Source organism: Megalobrama amblycephala, linkage group LG17 (assembly GCF_018812025.1).
Source record: "Megalobrama amblycephala isolate DHTTF-2021 linkage group LG17, ASM1881202v1, whole genome shotgun sequence".
In the NCBI taxonomy this organism is placed as follows: domain Eukaryota; kingdom Metazoa; phylum Chordata; class Actinopteri; order Cypriniformes; family Xenocyprididae; genus Megalobrama; species Megalobrama amblycephala.
Window position 1 is genome coordinate 38,319,960 of NC_063060.1, and position 23,189 is coordinate 38,343,148.

The window sequence follows — 23,189 nt, forward strand, 5'->3', positions numbered from 1 at the left end:
TACATCTTGTGAAAAAGCATTCTTGGGCACCTTTAAAAAATTATGCTATTATGCTTTTTTTTTTTTTTTTTTTTTTTTCACTTTTTCAACTTTAGTTAGTGTGTAATGTTGCTGTTTGAGCTAGGGATGCTCCGATCCGCCTTTTTTGCCTCCGATACCTGGGATTCAATATTGGCCAGTACTGATACGATATTCAAGTAATAATAAAAAAGTGCTGAATTACCTAATAAATTGTTTGCCTCACTATGTGGAAGAGACTGGGATCATTCTTTTGTGCAAGGCATCAAAATAAACAGGAGTCCAGCTGACTCCTTCATTCATGACTCAAGACTTGTTTTTCATGAATGTTTGAGTCTTACATGACATAAAGTAAATATATTTATATATAATTATATATTATAAAATTAAAAGACATTTCTTTTAAAATGGTAGCATTTTTTTAATGAGGCAGCAACATATGATGGATAGGACAGAACAAAAAAGGCTATTGACAATCTTTCATTGCGCAAAAGTGTTATAATATGAGAGAGGCACAAAGTGTTTATGTGCATCCCATGTGCAGAATGATGCGCTTGAAGCAACATGAGTCACAGCGCGGCAACAAAAGGGAAGACATATTGATGCATATTACCAGTATTAGTGTATTACCGGTATATCTATGCAATAGTTTGAGTATTTTCTTTTAACAGTTTTAAATTTCAGTTACTGTGCGCGTGAAGAACAATTCATAGTGCTCTCTACTTCAGTGTTGTGATCTAACAGACACCTGGTAGAAAGTAAAATGATTTAGAAAACACAATAAACTTCAAAAAGAAAGTCCTTTATGCAAAACCATAGACCTTTGTCTACAGTTCAAGTATAATAATAGAAACATTGAATCATCTTGGAGAGAGTTTCATTTTGTTGACTGTCGTAACCGAACGCGACACGCAGTTTTGACTGCTGATGGAGAATGACTGACAGCCGCAGCAGAGGGAGGCATTTACGTGAACTTTAATTTAACGACTTAAATATTCTCACATTAAACTATGGAATGGCTTCAGAACACTTGGAATATAGTGCACAGAAACTTTATGGTGCTTTTTAATGTTTTTGTGCCTTTTGTGGGGCTTAACAATAACCCAGAATAGTACACGCATAATATCGGATTTGAATCGGTCCCTTCTGACCGATACCCAATCCGGCAAAAAATGGCAGTATCAGAGCCGATAGCCGATCTGCGCATCTCTAGTTTGAGCATAAAAAAAAAAAAAAGATCTGCTAGGTTACAAAGCTCAAAGTCCACTCCAAAGGGAGATATTTTATTTAACAGAATCCACTTTCCAAGTACTACAACAAACGACTAATTTTTTCCTGGTTTTGTGAAGTCACACTGTTGCTCATTTAAATAATCCCGCCCATGGAATATGCATGAAAATCTGTTGTTTGTGGATCGCAACTTGTTCCAAATATAGGTTTTATGTTGTTGCTTCAATGTAAACAAAGGGCAAAGCTTTGCCTCCGCTCAAAATGTATAAGAAAATTACAAAAAAAAAAAAAACGACTCTGAAATGTCCTGTGAAATCCGTGCTTGCAAAGTCTGTGCATGAAATCCATTCTGCACGATCCTCTTGTTTGTTAACATTCTTAAGTCTGAATCAGGCTTGAATTGGTTTGAAATTGACAGCATCTTTAAAATTTACATCTTAGAAGAGCTCGCTGTTATGGTAAGGGCCGTGACATTTTCTCGAATAACTTCTAACGGGAACTAAACAGCCCATATAAGCCAGACTGGGGAGAGAGGTAATAATAGGTAAATAATGTACAATTTGTGAAAAATAATGTGTTTTTTGAACAATCAAGCATGACAGCATATTCTAGTACACCCCAAAAAAACCTTTTAAAAAAATATTTTACTGATCCCAAACTTTTGAAAGGTAGTGTAGGTATGTCAGTGAGAAGGAGAGCGACCGAGGCTGCTGACTACTGTCAGAGTTTATTTAGCAACTTATTGTATGACTGTACATTATCACTTACTTACAAACCTTTGTATGTCATCATATACATGGAATAAGCAGAACGCTCCCAGCAGAGATAGTGTTTTATTACTGTTTTCTTGAAATTATTTTCAAATCCTCTGAAGGCTCTTACGATTACAGACACTGAAAAGGCTGAAGGTTCACTTTTGTGTACTGTGGAATTACTGTAATACTATTTCCTGACTTCTATTATTTGGATTTCCTGACTTCATGTGTTATAAAATAAATGTAAACTGATTGAAGACACATTCCATATTGAAAATAACTGAGAAAAATAAAATAAATCCTGAATTTATCCGCAAAGTAAGCCTCTCTGTATCTGCTCTCATTGCTCCCTTTTTACAGAGCTAAAAGCTGAGCGTAAAGATCTGCCTTGGCTGAGAAAAATGTTGATTTATTGAACGCACACAGGACGGAGGCCAATAATGCATCAATCTGTACCTTTTAGATCTCACGAATCCAGACGGTTTACTCTTCAAATCCATCATGGAGACATCCGTGGAGGTTCAGTGGCAACCCTTAGACTACTTGTTTGATGGTTGGGAAATAAGCTTCATTCCCAAGGTAAGGCTTTCCTTAGAAGGTCACACTTCATTTGATTCTGCCCCTGCTGTAGCTCTTGGCATAACAACACAGAGGTTCTGGAATCTTGTAGCATTTGTGGACCATCCACCGCATTGTATTCGACAACAGTAAACAAGGAAACTGCAATGTAAGGTTTTGACAGCCATCTGTGAACAGCTGATAAATTAATGCTTTTTTTTTTTTTTTAAGCCAAAGATGGTTCGGTTTCTGACAGGTGCCTCTCAGTGTGATAAATGTCAATCTGTCTGTGTTTGAAAAAGAATTATTTTGCATCATGGCAGGAACACAATGCATCCAGGCAGAGATGTTCTCACTAATCCCCTTTTTAAATGTTCCATCTGGAGAAAGGACAAAACATTTTCAGCGTGTGCATACTGCACCCTCAGAGGAAGAAGAAAAACGTCCAGCTCCTGCATGCCAACAAAATGTGGAGCTTGTGCTTGGTGTCTCATTATGAAATAGCAGTGGGAGACATCAGTGTATGCAAAACAGCATGTTTTCTGTGCAACATACCTGTCATTTCACATCGGGGTGAAACATCTCTCCCTGCGTATAATAGCAAATATGCAACAGAGCCCCTGAGGTATTTTGTTTAGTTGTAGCGTTGCTATTAATGCCAGCCATTGACTTTGTAAACATCATGTTCCTCTTCAACAAAAAGATCTGCCATACAGTATCAGAGGTGTGCTTGGGTGTAATGGATAGCGGTAAAGTGGGGATTATGGTTTACCTAAATGGTTCACACAAAGGATTTCCTTCAGCCAGCAGCAAATAATAGGTGCACTTCTTAGGGACCCTTGAGAGTGCGGTTTTCTGTTCTGTGCTGGGAAGTTTGGGTCTTATCCCACTGTCTTTGGCTACATTCAGACTGCAGGCAAAAGTGGCCCATATACTTTTTTTTTCTTTTCATATTTCACTCGGATGGATGGACGGACTTCCATATGTGGTCCTAAATCACATACTGGACTGATGTTTTGCAATGTGACCTCACTCTGAACAGTCATATCGGAATTCATTAGACTTTTACATTAGTGTCACGATACTGGAATTTCCAACTCCGATACGATACCTTGACAAATATCGATATTCGATACCATTTTCGATACCACGTGGAAAACTACCATGTATACCGCCATACAGATAATTTAGGTAATTTTGTTGCAATAGCTTACACACAGCACAGGGAGGCTTTATTTGAATCAGTGGCCTAAATTTACCCTAAAAAAAGACAAGTAAATAGTCAGTAATAAAATAAGAAAAAATAAACAAATTGCAAACCATAGCACAAATAAATGCAATAGAATAAAGAGACAAATGAAATAAACATGGCTTTAAGTTTTTCAGGTTTGTCTAACAGTATTCAGGTAAGAAATACTACAGAAATTAAAGTAATCAAATGTAAAATAACACTGGATAGTCTTCATTATAATAAATATATACAGATTAATGCTTACAATTAAAGTTACAAAAGTTATTCAGTCAAGAGCAGCGAGTGATTTTCTCTTTGTCTTTTGTTCTTTGATTAACATGACAGACAGCAGCAGGTTTATTAGGCTGCTGTCACTTTAAGAGTATATGCACGGATCCAATATACTGTTACGCAACATGAGTTTTCTCTCAACTATTTGCGTTCTAAAACTGACTGTATTTACCTAAATACTCAGCAAAAGGGGCATTTTGACATAACGTAGTATGTATTTGACCGTTTAAGCGCAATAAGCCACAGAAAAGAAGTCAATTTGGTACTCACAAGCTGTTTGAGTGACAGTTTTATGTGCACGCCACTTCATATAGATCAGTATACCAGATCAGGAATGTAAAATTATGCGCAATACAAGCACTATTCAACAAGACTACTAGAGCGAATGAGACGAGGAGACAGGTGTGTGTCAATTTGCCTTCGGAAAGAAGAGAGCAAGAACATGCAGCTGGTATCGGTGTATCAATACTGCAGAAAAGGAGTATTGGAACTGTTTCAGATATTTCAGTATCGATACATATAAAAATATCAATATTTTTGACAACATTATTTTACATCACTCTAGATCAACATGCGTCACAATTCTGCTGACTGAGTCACTCCAAAGATTTTACATACTGGTAGTTTTTTGGTCAAAGTTAATCACTGGAGGGACAGTGAGCTGTTATGCTTATAAGAATTACCATGACCGCTCTATACAAGCAAATACTGGCTTCAGTAGCCTCCATGTTTCCGTATGACGGCGTCCATGACCAGTTCACACTCAAATGATGAACAGAATGATAATGTGAAGAGCCACCCAAAGAAACTGGATCTGAGAAAAAAATCAGAATTGAGCACTAAGGCTCAAAGGAGGCTTTGCAGTGTGAATGTAGCCTTATCTTTCAGCTAAATCCATAGCCTATGCCCTTGCAAAGTGAGCTCTGGGTGGTTCATGAGTCTCATAAATCCTTCATTTTTGGAATGGAAGAAGAAAATACCTTGGAAACAAAGTCAAAAGCCTCTTTCAGGAGAATAGGAAGTGAATACAAAGAAGCCGATGTTTGGGTGTGTGTGTGGGGGGGGGTGATCATGGTGCACTTCAATCTTCCATCGGTAAGAGGGTTTGCTATGAGTACCGTGCCAACTCCAGCACACCGCTGGGGAAATCATATTAGAAGTGGAAGTCCCATCCTCTGTGGATTTAATCCTACAAAGCGTAAGAGCCGTTCTGATTTTCTACAATATTGTAATGGATGCGAGGGCAGAGACAAGTGTGCGTTCACAGAGTCAATGGCAAAGAACATGCATTTTAGAACAGTCACATTTTCTGAAACCCTCAAGCACTTTGATATTGCTTGATTTCATAAGCTTACAGGGGAGGTTAGCTGATGTCTTGTGGGGTACGATGCAACTCACAAAGTTCTCTGCCTAAGCAAGTTGGGGAAAAAAACAAGACTTAATTCAATACATCAAACATCTGGCGAAACGCATCTCCACTGAAATTCCAGCAGCATCTTTTTCTTTTTTTTTACGCAGCCAACTGCCTTCTGAAAACAGTCTCGATGTACTGTTTGTTCCTGCATGCCTGCCTGCACTCTGATGCCAGAATTGTGAAATGTGATATTTCTGTATGTGTTTGTGTCTTTTGCACATCAAAGGACAATGATGGAGGGATGACAGCACAACTACCCAGTACCATCACATCGTTCCACCAAACAGGGCTGAAGCCTGGAGAAGAATACACTGTCAACCTGGTGGCCTTGAAAGACCAAGGCAGGAGCCTGCCTGTTACTGCAACCATTATTACACGTACGCCTCCCACTAATTGTACTACATTTATGCATTTGGCAGACTTTTATTCCAAGGGATTTAAAGTGTGCAGGTTATATTCTTAGTGTATGTGTGTTCCCTGAGGATCAGATCCATGACCTTGGCATTGTTAGCACCATGCTCTACCAGCCGATCTATAGAAACACCCACGCCTCACTGTTTCATTCTCCAATAACTCGATAGTTTTGTGTTTTTTTTTTTTTTTTTTTTTCTTGAACTTTCTGTATATATCTTTGATTTTGAATGACCTACTTCGAGTGTTTGGTTCATACCAATACATGCATTTTCTTTTTTCACCTACAATGTCATTATATTGCAAATCGTCAGTAAGTTCTGTGTAAGATTTCATAGTGTGACTAAAGCACTTTGTACAGTAATCATTTGCTTCGGCTCCACATTGATAAAACTAATGCATTCTTATTGTAATTAATTATCTAGGAACGAGGTCTGTCATCAGTTGTAAAATGTTCCACCGTGTTCCAACATGAAATTGAGGAGTCAACACTGGACACTTCTTGTCCACTTGATAAAATAAGCATGCCTTTTTGTTTTGTTTGTTTGTTTGTTTGTTTGTACACCGATCAGGCATAACATTATGAGCACTGACAGGTGAAGTGAATAACACTCTTCATTACGGCACCTGTTAGTGGGTGGGATTTATTAGGCAGCAAGTGAACATTTTGTCTTCAATGCTGATGTGTTAGAAGCAGGAAAATGGGCAAGCGAAAGGATTTCAACGAGTTTGACAAGGGCCAAATTGTGATGGCTAGACGACTGGGTCAGAGCGTCACCAAAACTGCCACTTTTGTGGGGTGTTCCCGGTCTGCAGTGGTCAATATCTATCAAAAGTGGTCCAAGGAAGGGAACAGTGGTGAACCGGCGACAGGGTCATGGGCGGCCAAGGCTTATTGATGCACGTGGGGAGCGAAGGCTGGTCTGTGTGTGGTCCGATCCAACAGATGAGCTACTGTAGCTCAAATTGCTCAAAAAGTTAATGCTGGTTCTGATAGAAAGGTGTCAGAATACACAGTACATCACAGTTTGTTGCGTATGGGGCTGCATAGCTGCAGACCAGTCAGGGTGCCCATGCTGACCCCTGTCCACCGCCGAAAGCACCATCAGTGGACACGTGAGCATCAGAACTGGAGTGTGCGTCACTTACCTGGGGAACACATGGCACCAGGATGCACTGTGGGAAGAAGGCAAGCCAGTGGAGGCAGTGTGATGCTTTGGGCAATACAGTATTCCCTGGTGGCTGTGGCCTCTTTCAGCAGGATAATGCGTCCTGCCACAAAGCAAAAATGGTTCAGGAATGGTTTGAGGAGCACAACAACGAGTTTGAGGTGTTGTCTTGGCCTCCAAATTCCCCAGATCTCAATCCAATCGAGCATCTGTGGGATGTGCTCCACCTCGCAACTTACAGGACTTAAAGGATTTGCTGCCAACACGTTGGTGCAGATACCACAGCACACCTTCAGGGGTCTGGTGGAGTCCATGCCTCGACAGGTCAGGGCTGTTTTGGCAGAAAAAGGGGGACCAACACAATATTATTAAGGTGGTCATAATGTTATGCCTGATCGGTGTATGTATGGAGTAGATATTTTATTAAATTAAATTTCTTACTACTTTTGTCATCCTTAGTTGTCTGAAATAAGTATGCTCATCAAGCAAGCAAGTTTTGCGATAGATAGCATAGATAATCTCAGTGTGGAGTAGCAGAACAGGTTGCTTCATCATTAATGGAGACAAAAGTTTGCAAAGCAAACAAATGCTCCTCGGATGAATGCACAATACAGGGGGGTTTAGTTGCATTCTGTGTGCAGAGAAGATGAAAGAGAGAACATTGTGAAGTGCTTTTCCCTTCAGGTTACTCAGCCAGCTGACTCACTAGTGTCTCTTTTGTAGCTGGAGTTGACAAGTTGGAAGTGGCTTGAGCAGTGATTTCCTCCACCCATCTGCCATGTCCTGTTGTTTTTTCCCCCTGTCCTTGGTGCTGAAATCAGTGTAGTGCAGCAGTGAGGCTGAACAGAAGGCTCACCTTCAAACTATACTATGAATACAGTCATTTCACTGTTAGTCTGCTGACAGTGTGTTGTCAGAACGTAACACTATTGCAAATATGTTTGACAAGACATTCAGAAACATACAGTCAGTTATATAGTGCACTCACAAAGGAAGGTGTGTAAATAGTCCATTCAAAAGATGTGTGAGAGGGGCTAGACTTGGCTGGGAAGGCATAAACTGCAAGGAGGTGTCACAATGCTTCAGCTAATGGAAAATGTCACCATGATGAATGGGTCAGTCTGCCAGCAATTATGCACTTAATGTAAACTTCACCCAAGAATTCTTCTTCTATCACTTACAGACAGGAGGATTAGATTCAATTGAACTTTTCATGGACAATTGAAATTGCATGTCTGCTGCGAAAACGCCATTAATTTCTACGGGCCTCACCGTCGAGCATAATTAAAGAGACATTAATTATGCATGCGGGTCCATTAATATTTCACGTGTCCACTGCGGATACCTTATTGGATAAAGAAAGACAAATTTGATGTCATTTAATTATTTATGTGTGCAAAGATTTATCTATCCCCGGAGAAAGCCCGGGACGACGAGCTTCGCTAAGCACACGCATGGTTCCTCGTGAGTTTGCAAGCTGCTTCACAGTAATTATGCTTAAGCGCTAAAATACAACATTTTCAGTAAAAAATAAACAGTAATCTATTGCCTTGTCTCTGGTGTGACTAGACTTAAAAATGAGACTATGCTGGTGTGCCTTGAATAAAACCAAGAAATCACCCTTGTGGATTGAATAGGCTGTGCATAGAACTTAAAGTAAATATTCCCATGAAGCTGACGTGACATAATTTCCTAATTTGCTTGGGGTTTCTCCTGAACCTTTGTGTTTGATTAACGGGTCACATTTTGTAGTTGTAATATCCTTTAGAGAGTCACAATGGCATCATGCGCGATATATGCTTCGGGCTCATCCTTGAAAAGGGAAATGTGGTATTCAGCGCAGTCTCACCTGGTCCAATTAGTAGCATTTTACACATCACAGCAGAATGAGGGTGAGGTTGGCGATGAGGTCAAAAGTACCAGAGAATGTTCATCTTCCTTCACAATACCTGTTTCTGAGGCAGATGGTCATGTTGCCCTATATAAAGAAGCAGGTTAATTATTCACACAACAAGTTTGCATCTTATTAAAAGAGCCTGTTGGAGGCTTAGCATGGCCACTTGGTTCAGTCACTTGAGTGTGGGTTTGCCTGCTGTCAGTATCTGGAAAATACTTTCTCATTAACTGTATTGAAAACATGGATAACTTAAAGGTGAAGTGTTTAATTCTCAATATGAAGTTTAAAGGTGCCCTAGAATTAAATATTGAATTTATATTGGCATAGTTGAATAACAAGAGTTCAGTACATGGAAAAGACATACAGTGAGTTTCAAACACCATTGTTTCCTCCTTCTTATGTAAATCTCATTTGTTTAAAAGACCTCAGAAAAACAGGCAAATCTCAACATAACACCTACTGTTACGTAACAGTCGGGATCATTAATATGTATGACCCCAATATTTGCATATGCCAGCTCATGTTCAAGCCATTAGACAAGGGCAGAACATCTGGATGTGCACAGCTGAATCATCAGACTAGGTAAGCAAGCAAGAACAATAGCAAAAAAATGGCAGATGGAGCAACAATAACTGACATGATCCATGATAACATGATATTTTTAGTGATATTTGTGAATTGTCTTTCTAAATGTTTCGTTAGCATGTTGCTAATGTACTGTTAAATGTGGTTAAAGTTACCATCATTTATTACTGTATTCGCAGAGACAAGAGAGCCGTCGCTATTTTCATTATTAAACACTTGCAGTCTGTATAATTCATAAACACAACTTCATTCTTTATAAATCTCTCCAACAGTGTAGCATTAGCCGTTGGCCACGCAGCATAGCCTCAAACTCATTCAGAATCAAATGTAATACATCCAAATAAATACTATACTTACATGATCCGATGTATGCAAGCAGCATGCATGACGAACATCTTGTAAAGATCCATTTTGAGGGTTATATTAGCTGTGTAAACTGTGTTTATGCTGTTCAAGGCAAGCGCGAGCTCCGGGGGAGGGGGAGCACGAGAATTAAAGGGGCCGCAACCTATATATCGGCGCATAGTTAATGATGCCCCAAAATAGGCAGTTAAAAAATGAATTTAAAAAAATCTATGGGGTATTTTGAGCTGAAACTTCACAGACACATTCAGGGGACACCTTAGACTTATATTACATCTTTTAAAAAGAAGTTCTAGGGCACCTTTAATATGACTTCATTGTATACACTTTGGCTCTCAGTTTTCAAACATTGTTTGGTTTTAGTGGTCCAACATGGAAACTTTTGACTTAATCAGTGGTGCAGGCCATTGGACAGCGTTTGGCTGCTTAACATGGTCTAGTTAGCTGTAATAATACCATAAAGAGCATCTTTCTCCATTGACAGCTGTCCATGTCTTCTGATGTTGCCATGTTTTCTGACAAAGTAGTATTTTTTTGCAAGAAACATACATCATAAATATTTTTACTAGATTATAGTAGCCTATAGTTTTGCTGAGCAACTATTATAGATGTGGGCAAAAGAGGTCGTTTTTGGAAAACCTGTTTGGGGAAGAAAAAAAAAGCAATTTAATTTGGTACTTTTTGTGCCACATAAATTACACCTGTAAAATCTCAGACACAGTCACAGTTCAATATATTTAAAGTTCAAGCTTAACTTTAAATTCAGTGTTATCAGGTTCTGCACATTACTACACCATTGCACTTCCTCATTTTTAAATAAGTTTTGCCACCACTTTTTCACTCTGCACCATTACTTTTGTAATATTCTAATGATGTGATAAAGAAAGAAATAAACTGACACAGCATCCAATAAGCCATGTTAGGTCTATAGCTCAGGGCTATGTTTTGTGTGAAAAAATAAGCTTTAAGCAAATTCACATATTTGCTTGTTTGTATTTTATCTTCATTTGTATTTAATTGTATTTTTCATTTGTATTTAATGTCCTTCATTCATTACAGCATTTAATCATCCAGACAGATGAAATTAAAATCATCAAATAAATTCCCCTAGGCTCAAATGTCAAAAAAAAAAAAAAAAAAAATCTCTAATGCCACTCTAACCATGTTCTTTCCTTGTTCTTAGACAAGAGTTTTAAACCTTTACAGATTCAAGAATCTTTATCCTTTGCTAGATTTTTTTTTTCAATATCACTTTATAGTAATTATTTATATTTAGATCATAATGTGTATCAGATCATTAGTTATTTTTTATTAAAACAGTTTAAAATGTCAAGAGTTTTCCATATCTTCTCCATGGATCTCTCCTGCTGTGCTTCTCCCCGGTGTCCACTGACTCATGATTGAAAACTCTTCAAGCATATTGAGAAGCTCTAACCAGACTTTTCTCATTTCATTGAGGTTGTCTTATGTTTTTTCTTCAGTAATCGATGGGCCAACGCAACTTATTGTGCGAGACATCTCAGACACGGTTGCCTTTGTGGAGTGGAGCCCACCCAAGGCTAAAGTGGACCAGATTATATTGCGGTATGGGCTGGTAGGGGTGGACGGACCAAAGACCACCTTTCGCCTGCAGCCCACTCTGAGCCAATACTCCCTCCAAGTACTGAGGCCTGGATCCACGTATGAAGTATCAGTTTGCGGAGTCCGGAATGGCACTGAGAGCGGAGCCATTTCCACAGAGTTCACGACAGGTGAAAGAAAGCAGTTCTGACTGTGTAAATCAACTTTCATCAGAGTTTAAAGATTAAAGATCTTTAAGTGAAGTAGGTGTGCTTCACAGAAGTAAACATTTGTATTCGATTCAAAAAATGCAACATGATAACAAAGCATGATATCCATTTTGTGACCAGTTCATTATCGATTGTATCATTTTTCTCAGAAATTGATGCACCAAAGAACCTGAGAGTGCTGTCAAAAACGTCCACTAGCCTGGAGCTGGAATGGGACAATAGTGAGGCAGATGTAGAAGGCTACAGTGTGGTCTACAGCACTCTGGCTGGCGATCAGTATGACAAAGTCATTGTCCCACGCAACGATGGCACCACCACCAAAACTACTCTCAATGGTAGCTCAAACCTAACCTTTTCCTTTATTTCATACTACTGTAATATACAGTATATAATTGATATTTTTGATATTTTTACTAGTGGGTACAGGACACTATAGTTCATTTATGTATGGATTACCAGTAAAATTGATAAAAATTTTAAACCAAAAATTATTTAGATACTTTGACACTTTGACCTTTGCTTATCTGACATAATTAAGATTATTGTTTTATAGTGTGCTATAACATGTGTTCATGTTTCGCGTGTAAAAAACACAGTTTTTTCAATAATTTACTTATCTGATACCGCTGTTTCCATCTAAAAACGGGCTGTGACTTCCTTGTTCTATAATCCCACCTTAGAAATACGTACGAGTTCTGATTTGCCAGCGGTTCTTGTGTTGTGATTCGAACAGTTTAGCGCTCCTTGCCGGAAAGTCACGCCTCTTAATAAATGGAGATGCACGCGCTCAGTGTTATTGTAAACATTTTTAATTTTACCCTATCAATTTACCGGAATCAGACCCGGTATTGGACTGCGGGAAATAACAGCGTTTCGACGACATGGCGACAAACACACTTACAAACGCAACTCTTGTGTATTCCTGTGGGCGGAGGTTAGTCAAAAAACTGTTTTAGTGACGTCATTAAAGAAGGAAGTAGAGGGATGTAGTCAAATGGCCGTTCGATGTAGGCGACTTCTGTTAAATAAAATATCTCGCTTGGCATTGAACTTTGAGCTTTAAAATTTTACAGATTTTATTTATACTTAACAACAACATAACACACTAACTAAAGTTTGAAACATGGGATCACGAAGAACAGGACCTTTAAGATTATTTTTTTCTGACACAGTTTAACTCTGAGATCTTGTCATATTTTATTACCATTTTTTTAAACTATAGTGAATAAACTGAATTTACAATTTACAATTAAAAATTCTTTAAAATGATTTTATTTAAAAAAACAATTGGTTTAAAATTCAAATGTAATATTAAAAAAGCTTTAACATTATTAAACAGCATGTCATCCCACATTCACATTAATCATAACATTTTAAATTTATAAACATATCTTTTATATATATTACATTGGCACTATGATGAATTGAGTTTTTTGACTACATCATAAAGGCATTACAATAAGGTTTCATTAGTTAACTACTTTAGTTAACATGAACTATGACTGAACAATGCTTTTACAGCATTTAATAATCTTAGTGAATGTTAATTTTAACATTTACTAATACATATAATGTTGTATTTGTTAAATAGTTAATGCTTTGTGAACTAACATGAACAAACAATGACCAGCTGGATTTTATTAACTAACATTAACAAAGGTAAGTAAATACTGTAACAAATGTATTGCTCATTGTTAGTTTGTGTTAGTTAACACATAAACTAATGTTAACAAATAAGATCGCATTGTAAAGTGTTACCCATTTATTCTATTATTTACTTCTCCAAAACGTGAATGGTGATTAATATTACAGTCAGTGTGATCTTTTTAGTGCTCTTTAGTATTTGTACACAAAGTACAGTTGTAGTACAAATTTGTTTTAGATATGCATGGATACAGGCCATTTTGACTTGATGGAAAAATTTTAAGTGAATCCTCAGCCTCTTTTAAATGTGTTGCCATACTGATTTTTTTCTCTCTTGAACAGCTTTTTTGTTCAAGTAATCAACATTTCCGACAATAAGTGTTGAAAATAAATGTATTTATGTTTCTAAAATGTATTACAAGTCACATCAAGGTGTTTGACTCAGTTGCTCCTGATGTTTTTCATCTCATTATGAGTTAATTGTGAGCACCCACAAATCTATTTTATGCTTACTTAAATAGTGACAACAAAATAAATTTCTCATGTGCTAAATGTATTGATCTTTTTTTTTTTAATCTCTCTCTTTCTTTTGCTCTTTCACTTTCTTTCCTCTTTAGATTTACTGCCTGGCACTGAGTATGGCATAGGAATTTCAGCTGTTGTAGGTGCCAACCAAAGCACCCCAGCAACGATGAATGCCAGAACGGGTAAGCTAGAAGCTTATGGGTCTGCCGTTGCCAAATCACAGTGAAATAAATTTATTTTCAGTAGTATGGAGTTTGTATTCCTGCTGCAGACCGTGCAAATCTGTTTTTGTCAGTAGAACTGATATATGATGTTTGTGATGGCATAAAAATATGCTCAAGGTTTACTGAACCAAACAGTTTAATATTCCCATTGCAAACCTTGAAACAGCCACAGTGTACTCTGTAATCTTTAGGTCTAGATGTCCCCTTGGATTTGACTGTCACAGCCTCCACCGACAACACCATCACGCTGTTGTGGGGTACGGTGCAGGGGCCTATTGACCACTATAGGGTGACCTACACATCCTCCACTGGAGTCACAACAGAGCTTACGGTGCCCAAGGATGTCACCACCACCACACTGACAGGTCTAGAGCCGGGCACCGAGTACACCATTACAGTTGCAGCACAGAGAGGCAGGCAGCAGAGCACCGCGGCCACTATTGATGCCTTCACAGGTAATTTGATCTTTTGGGAACTCGAGTACAGCATTCACTGTTGAGTGTCCAAAGCACTGCCTCATGACATGACATGTCAGTTTTGGCCGGAAGTCTCTCGTTAATCTCTTCGATAATTGCATGAGGAATGCAGCATGGTGTGAAAGTAAGATTTTGCTTCAGTGTTAACCCTTTGCAAAGAAAATTCAACAGCTCCTGTAGATGTTTTTTTTTTTTTTTTTTCTCCAGCAGGTTTGTTTCTAGTCACTTCTAATCATCTTTCATCAAAATTCAGCCATACATCTGTCATTTACTTCAGGGGTTCCCAGCCTTTTTTTATCAGTTGAATGAACATATCTTCATTTTGCTTATGTAACATTTTATCTGTTGTTATCACTTGGATTTGCCTGGCACATCAACACTTACATATCTACAGCATCAAGATTGTATCATATTTCATCACTATTTTCCACTTTTCTTCATCCAGATGTGATTTGTTGATAGTCAAAATTAAAAAAGTATGAAATTAAAATGATCATATAGAAAACCGTTTACAGATAATTTTCTTTATTAGGGATGTCAATCATTTAAAAATAAATTTGAAACAACAAATTGCATATATTGTAACGGTGTGAGAAAATTAAAACAATTCAAAGCCATTACTATTGTGGCAGACAAGTAAATTATTAAATTAAAATATAAAGATATTCATATTTTCATATCATTGAACATAAGCCTGTCACTGGCCTACAATCTACCGCAATCCATTTTGTAATTGATTTTGTCAACACATCTGGTGCCGGTTGCATAAACCGCTAAGACTAGTCTTACAAGCTAGACGTCATTTTTTTTCTTTAAGACTTCATAAATTTCTCATGTCAGTTACATAAAAGTGTAGATTGGTCTAATCGGCCAAAAAGTTGTGCTTGAACACACCAAAAGGACTAAAGGTGACTGTCAAGTAGCATGTGCATTCTGTGTCTGCGTGCAAGTAAATATCTGTCTATATCAGAAGGTATCAATAGTCTATTTTCATCATTCAAAAAGGGAAACTGAAACTAGGACTTCAGTTATACAAACTGTTAACATAGCAGAGCTTGCTTACCATTTTGAATATCAATCATACTGATCACATTCTTCATTCAACTTTGCTCGTGTTATGAAAATATTCGTGCATTTGAATGCTCAGGTAAGATGACCTAAAATTATAACAGCCTACTGTTTTGTCTGTTCCGTCTTGACTTCTTTGCTCCCTTTCATCAGTTTCTCTTTTAATTTCGTTCACCGACTCATTCGCTAATCTGAACAGTCAATCAGAGTTCTCTCTAAATGATGGCCCGAGGCCGATTCAACATCTGACGGCGTCCAACTACTAACTGAGGAACACGCCGAAAAAACTAAGCCCACCGACGCTTAAATACAGCCTGACGGCTGACCTTCAGTGTGTTGTGTCCCAGCCTTAAAGGGATAGTTCACACAAAAAGGAAAATTATCCCATGATTTACTCAACATCAAGCCATCCTTCTTTCAGACGAACACAATCTGAGATATATTTAAAAATATCCTGGCTCTCCAAAGATTTATAGTGAATGGGGGGCTTGTTTTGAAGTCCAAAATAAATGTATCCATCCATCATAAATATAATCCATAATACAGCCAATGTTCCATCTAATTTTTTTTTTCGCTGAGCAAAACTTTTCTCTGTTGAGTGCACATTTTGGCCACCTGAGCAAAAACACTCTTTATATCAGACCTGTACAGTGTACGTAAACACACACACAAAAAAAAAGGTTTTATCCTGCAACTGTAATTTTTAACTTTAATGTACCATTTCTATTTTATTTGACCCTTGATGTAACTTAGTGATATATTAAATCATATTTTTGAAAACAAGCAGTTCAGTCACTAAATTAAGCACATTTTAGGTTACTTTTCACATTGCTGTGTTAACTGTACTAGTCTTTACCAAGAAATTCTATTAAAAATAATTTAAAAATCTCCTGCAGGACAGTTATTCTTTATAATAATATGAGCACTTACACTGATGGTTTAGGACAACCATAATGTGTTTTTGTACCGTAAATGATTAGCAACAGACAGTGTTAAACCATCAAAATTACATGTTTATTGCTTATGAATTTCCCAGATTTTATATACCAGAATGTTTCAAGATTTTTAGTGGCAAGGAGCCATAAACAATCCCCTTGAGATCAATTTTTTATTAGGCTTACATTAAATTATAATATAATAAAATATAATATAGCCTAATCCTGAAGCATTTAAACTGATATAACGTTACAGTATTTTTAATCAGTTTAAATGCTTCAATTTGTTTTAATATATTATAATATGAAAACAAACTGAAGCATTTAAACAGATCTGACAGCTAAATATTAATAGAAAAGTGAACTTGTTAACTCTTTTGTAGTTATCTAAACATTCCACAGCACCACCACACACAATAATCAAAAAAAATTAAACAACGCGTTCATATCACAGATGAATCGCCTTCAATAATGAACACGATATTGCGTAGCGTGTCAGTGAATTACGGCTCTGTCTATTAAATGCCGCTCCATTTGAAAGCAGGTGATGGCGATTTAGCGGTAATCAGGGAACCGGCTTTACTGACGAAATGCGCGTGACAATCGCATGCGATATATCGCCCAGCCCTAACGGCATGTCACACTCAACTTTAACAATTCGTTTTTAGAACTTTTGCTCTTTTTCTGGTTTCATTCTGCACTCTGTCCAGCTTTTTTTGGCTCTGTCTGCTCTCTGTAGTGTGTTTTGGTGAGGTGTGTTGACTGTAACAGTTGTAAAAAATAAATCTATTTTTATGGGATTTACGTATGAGTCAGGGAGCATGGTTAATTGTATTTTTTTTTTTTATTCCATCATTATTTCATCATTAATTAATGTGCTAAATTATTGCATTAAACAACTCTAATTTAACATTTCTATCACAGGATTCAGATTAGAGAATCCCTTGTTGGGAAACAATGCTTCACTTCATTACATTTTACATCTACCAAAGAAATAACTCTTCAGGCTTTATCTTCCCAATGCATTTTTGTCTTTGTTGTTATCACTCAATCACTTGCTTTGGCCTGGTGCATCAACACATTTACATCTACAGCATCAAGATTGTATCATTTCATCACCATTTTTCCACTTTTCTTCATTCAGTTTCCATAATTTGCTTGATATCTGCTGTTTTGCTGCATCTCTTCTGCAAACTTCATCCGATCACCTCGTTGTTCTTCGTTCTTGTATTCTTCTTTCCTCCTTCCTGTGAGGATGTGCCAATCACTTAAGAGATCTTTAATCACAGGAGCCACCATTTCGTAATATCATTGTTGTCATTCAATTTCAGGGTTCCGCCCTATCACGCAGCTCTTCTTCTCTGAAGTCACATCTGATTCATTGACTGTGGCGTGGAGTGCACCGGCACCGCCTGCTGACGCATTCATCTTGAACTACAGTGCTCAGGACTCCAGTGATGATTCTGAAATTGCTCTGGATGGGTCCAAAACCAGAATCACCCTCACTGGTCTCCTGCCCTCCAGGCGGTACACTGTTACCTTGGTTACCATGCACGGCAATGTGACCTCAAAGCCAGTAATAGGCTCAGTCACAACAGGTATTAAGACTAATGAATGTGATTCTCAAGGATATTTTTTATACAGTATGTCTGAGGGAGTTAAGTGTGTTTATTTAATGATTGAAAATATATATTTTTTATTACTTTGTCAATTGATTTTACACATTTTTACAAACTAAGACCAATGCTCTCAAATTGCACATGCACTTTTCTTAAACAGAACTGTGCTTAACCCCGGGTTATCATCGTTCTAAACCCTGCTATTAACTCTGCGTAGAGGATCATTTCACACTTGTAATTTAGAAGAGGGTGTGTAAAACAATGCAGTGTTATAGAATGTTACAGCTAGATGCTTAGAAACAGACAGCCAATAGCATGCCGTATATTCACATGCTTTGGACAGGCACGGAAACACAGCATATTGCATAAACGTTTAAGGGGGAAAATGTTAAATGGCAACGGAAAACACAACAATTGGAGAGGAGAAGAGGCCGTTTCATTCTTACCTTTTTAGTCGGAAAAGTCCGTCCAGGAAAAACTTGAAGGTATATTCGGCAAAGTGATAATATGAGGATGTGCAATACTTGAGACTTTATGTAAACGGATTGCTGCTGTGTTTGTCCAATGACACTGGCACTGCAACTAAGACCTTTAACCCTGTTAAAGGGTTAGTTTACCCAAAAATGAAAAAATTTTGTCATTAATTACTCACCCTCATGTCGTTCCACACCCTTAAGACCTTCATTCAAGATATTTTTGATGAAATCCGATGGCTCAGTGAGGCCTCCAATGTCATCAAGATAATTAACACTTTCAATGCCCAGAAAGCTACTAAAGACATATTTAAAACAGTTCATGTGACTACAGTGGTTCAACCTTAATGTTATGAAGCGATGAGAATACTTTTTGTGCACCAAAAAAATAAAATAACAACTTTATTCAACAATATCTAGTGATGGGTGATTTTAAAACACTGCTTCATGAAGCTTCGAAGCTTTACAGATAGTTTGTTTCGAATCAGTGGTTCGGAGCATGTATCAAACTGCCAAAGTCACATGATTTCAGTAAACGAGGCTTTGTTACGTCATAAGTATTTCGAAATTTCAATAGTTCACCACTGGGGGGCATGACTTTAGCAGTTTGATGCATGCTCCAAACCACTGATTTGAAACAAAAGATTCGTAAAGCTTCGAAGCTTCATGAAGCAGTGTTTTGAAATCGGCCATCACTAGATACTGTTGAGTAAAGTCATTATTTATTTTTTTGGCGCACAAAAAGTATTCTCGTCGCTTCATAACATTAAGGTTGAACCACTGTAGTCACATGAACTGTTATAACCCTTAAATGCATACCTCGGGTCTTTAGTGACCCGGGACATCATTCACTACCCTCCTCCTCATTAATTTTTTTAAAGTTAAACATCATCCTTCTTGGTATTCCTCAATCAATTCATTATAAAGAATATAACAAGAAAAAAATCATAAAATTCTAAAAGAATGTCTATTTTTGTATTCATTTTTTGTAAAAAATTGTATAGGGTCGCAAACGACCCGAGGTGTGCATGAGTGTACGTATAGTTTTTCTGCACAACAATAATTGAATCTTAGATGACGGAATAAGTGCAATTCACCTTTATTCCACAAGGTGGCAATGTCTGATACACAATGCTGAAGTGACGACTCATTCAGACAGAAAACGAAATAATAAGAAAAACATGAAATGGCTCAGCGATTTACTGCAGAGCAAGTACTGAACGCAATCAAATATGACTGTAACTGTCACTGAATGGATCTGGTGAAGCTGTTAGCGATTGAAATATTGATTTTGAAGATGTTGAAAATTATATAGTTTTGAGAATACGTTTGAGATCGCGAATGGGCTCATATTCGTGACCTCAAACATAAAACTAGCCTATTATTTGCTGAATTTACTGGGAAATGAGCTCAGACGAGGACAGTGATGATGGCATAAAACATCTGCTCAAACTGAGCCCTTTCAAGCTCCAAAAGGTAACAAAATACGATTTATTTTATTCTTCTGTAATTGTTACTCTAATATCAGAGGAGTTTTATATTATCGCGACAAGTAGAGATCCTTCCATGGTAGATATAGATCCGGGTCGATAAAGACCCGAATATGTAAGAACGATTGGTGAAACAGTCGTGCATTTAAGGGTTAAATATGTCTTTAGTAGCTTTCTGGGCATCTGAAAGTGTTAATTATCTTGCTGGCAATGGAGGCTTCACTGAGCCATCGGATTTCATCAAAAATATCTTAATTCGAAGATGAACAAAGGTCTTACGGATGTGGAACGACTTGAGGGTGAGTAATTAATGACAAAGTTGGGTGAACTAACCCTTTAAAATGTACTCTAAAATGGTACGTGCACCATTTTCATGAAATATTTCAAATTTCTCTGATCCATGTTTCTTGCATTTAAAAACAGTTGATTCAAACAACAAAAATGCCATATTCTCAGAAGCACATGGCATGCTGTCAAATAGCACCATATTGATACCTGCTGGGTTTGTATTGCACACAGCACAGGAAGTTCAATTTATGAAATTGTCAACTATCATGACTTTGCTATTTATATAAGAGTCATCTGTGAAAACCTATTATTTTGTAATGGTGGCCTATTACCATATTCTCCATTTCTGAATCCAGTTGTTGAGTTCTTCTCTTATTACAGTAGATATAAAAAGTGTTAAACCATAATCTTGTGACAAAGAAACTCTTTTCCAAGCAATAAAAGAGGCCTGCAGAGATATTGAAGTACATTTGTGCCATTTATGGATTCAGCATTCACACTGTTCTTTCCTTAAATCCATCACTTGAGAAACGTATATTGTTTTATGTTAATGAAATTCTCTGTCTTAACAGAAATTAGAGGGATGAAAAATATGTAAATTTACAGAAATTCCGAGAAAAAGAGCTATCTTTATTGAGAAGAAAAATGTAAATTACACTTCACAATGAAATGCAGTGCTGTACTGAAAATAATGTGCTACATTATGGACCATTTTACTAAATTAAGAGACTGTTTAAATGGTTGTGTTAATTCTTATAAAAGCATTTGCTTTAGTTTGTGGAAATCGATTAAGAAACGTGTAACATTTGCATGTTCACACTAGATTCACAGTGTTTCTTTTTATTAGGGAACACTTTAAGGTTTTTATATTTGTTTCCGTTTTCTAAATATCACAAGAAAAAGTGAGCGTGCGCAGAACTATACCTGCTGGATTTCCTCATTATGATTCCTGCACACAGCTGCACAGCAGATTTTTCACCCTTTTGTGTCTTAATTAATTCAACAGTATGTAATCCTCCTCTAATTACCTCTCTCTGAATGTGGAGGTGTCAAGAATAATTCAGCTGTTCTGTCAGTTAACTGATATTTGCAGTTGCCAGAGGAGATATTGTCTCGGAGCTATTTCTAAACATAGAAATCAACTCTGCAGAGGACCACCTGCACAGCAGCTTGATTAGTTAAATAAAGTAAAAGTTTCAACTTTTACTTTGCATGATATTATTATATAAAGATGGGATATGTACATGAACACTTTAAGTACTTGCACCTTTTGTGGTCGGATGTGTTTTAAAGCTTGTTAGCTTAGAAATGGGTTTAGTATATTTTCGACATGTTCCTGCTTTAGTTAGAAACCACATTTTCACACATTTACACGCTTTACATTAGCATAAGTGAATAGAAGGTCACCATATGCTCAACAATAAGAAACAGAATAAATGGAGATGGAACGGAATGAGAAAAAAAAAAGTTGTTCTTTGTGCCCTTTATACAAAGTCTGAACATATATTTATTGACTGCTCTGCTGAGTGGAAAATAAATTAAGATATGCATACATGAATAATCACAACTCATTTACTGAGGAGTATTTCACCCTGAAAGCATTTAAATGAGGTTGACAACCTGTTTATGAATTGCCTCCCATAGTTTATGAATTGAATGCATTAGTCTAATGAATATGGGGAGGTGTGAATGGCTTTCCACTCATTTTAAGGACTGGCCACTTCAATAATGGCAAGATTAAATCTGTTTATTTCCCTCTCAATTGTCAGAAAGCTCCAGAACGACTGTTAGTCTGTTTAGCTGTTTTCAGAGGCACTCTAACCTTTGCTTTTGCGATGCTAAGAGCTATTGGGACAGATAAACAAATCATGAAAGAGTCCCTGCTGGACAGCAGCAGACAATAACAATGTAAATGTCCTTGTGAAGAGTGTCGTGTGTCCAGCATACTCATACTCCTCCTTCTCTCTAGGGCCTGTTGACAAACAAAATAGGAAATAAATGACATGAGAAAAGAAAAGAATTACAATGTCTGTTCCTTTGAAATGAATAACACATGAAGCATGCAAATATAATGGAGACTAATAATAATGATAACAACCCGAGACCTTTGTTCATCTTCGGAACACAAATTAAGATATTTCTGATAAAATCCGATGGCTCAGTGAGGCCTCTATTGACAGCAAGATCATTAACACTTTCAGATGCCCAGAAAGCTACTAAAGACAGTTCATGTGACTACAGTGGTTCAACCTTAATGTTACGAAGTGACGAGAATACTTTTTGTGCACCAAAAAAACAAAATAACGACTTTATTCAACAATATAGCGATGGGCGATTGTAAAACACTGCTTCATGAAGCTTTGAAGCTTTACGAATATTTTGTTTCGAATCAGTGGTTCGGAGCGCGTATCAAACTGCCAAAGTCACGCAAACCATTGAAATTTCGAAACACTTATGACGTAACAAAGCCTCGTTTACTGAAATCATGTGACTTTGGCAATTTGAAACGCTCTCCAAACCACTAATTCAAAACAAAAGATTCGTAAAGCTTCAAAGCTTCATGAAGCAGTGTGTTTTGAAATCGCCCATCACTTACACTATTGTGTATGTGTAATTATTATTATTATTATTTGAAACACAATTTATTCCTGTGATAGCAAAGCTGAATTTTCAGCCGTTACTCCAGTCTTTAGTGAAATCATTCTATGTTGATTTGGTTCTGCTACCTAATATTT

The 23,189-nt window shown here is 37.2% G+C and overlaps 1 protein-coding gene and 1 long non-coding RNA gene across 4 annotated transcripts in view; one reads left to right on the forward strand and one right to left on the reverse strand.

Moving 5' to 3' along the window:
* tnr (tenascin R (restrictin, janusin)) overlaps window positions 1-23,189 on the forward strand; it is a 248,174-nt gene that overhangs the window by 195,382 nt on the left and 29,603 nt on the right. For 2 of the 3 annotated variants that reach the window (XM_048163014.1, XM_048163015.1), the window contains 7 exons: window positions 2,467-2,582; window positions 5,724-5,874; window positions 11,404-11,673; window positions 11,862-12,047; window positions 13,974-14,063; window positions 14,297-14,560; window positions 17,916-18,182. In XM_048163014.1, coding sequence (XP_048018971.1) covers window positions 2,467-2,582; window positions 5,724-5,874; window positions 11,404-11,673; window positions 11,862-12,047; window positions 13,974-14,063; window positions 14,297-14,560; window positions 17,916-18,182 — 1,344 coding nt within the window. The remainder of the gene's footprint in view (window positions 1-2,466; window positions 2,583-5,723; window positions 5,875-11,403; window positions 11,674-11,861; window positions 12,048-13,973; window positions 14,064-14,296; window positions 14,561-17,915; window positions 18,183-23,189) is intronic. The other variant, XM_048163016.1, reaches the window with a different exon arrangement.
* LOC125250443 overlaps window positions 21,923-23,189 on the reverse strand; it is a 41,141-nt gene continuing 39,874 nt past the window's right edge. The window contains exon 4 of the long non-coding RNA XR_007180799.1: window positions 21,923-22,426. This is a non-coding gene — a long non-coding RNA (uncharacterized LOC125250443). The remainder of the gene's footprint in view (window positions 22,427-23,189) is intronic.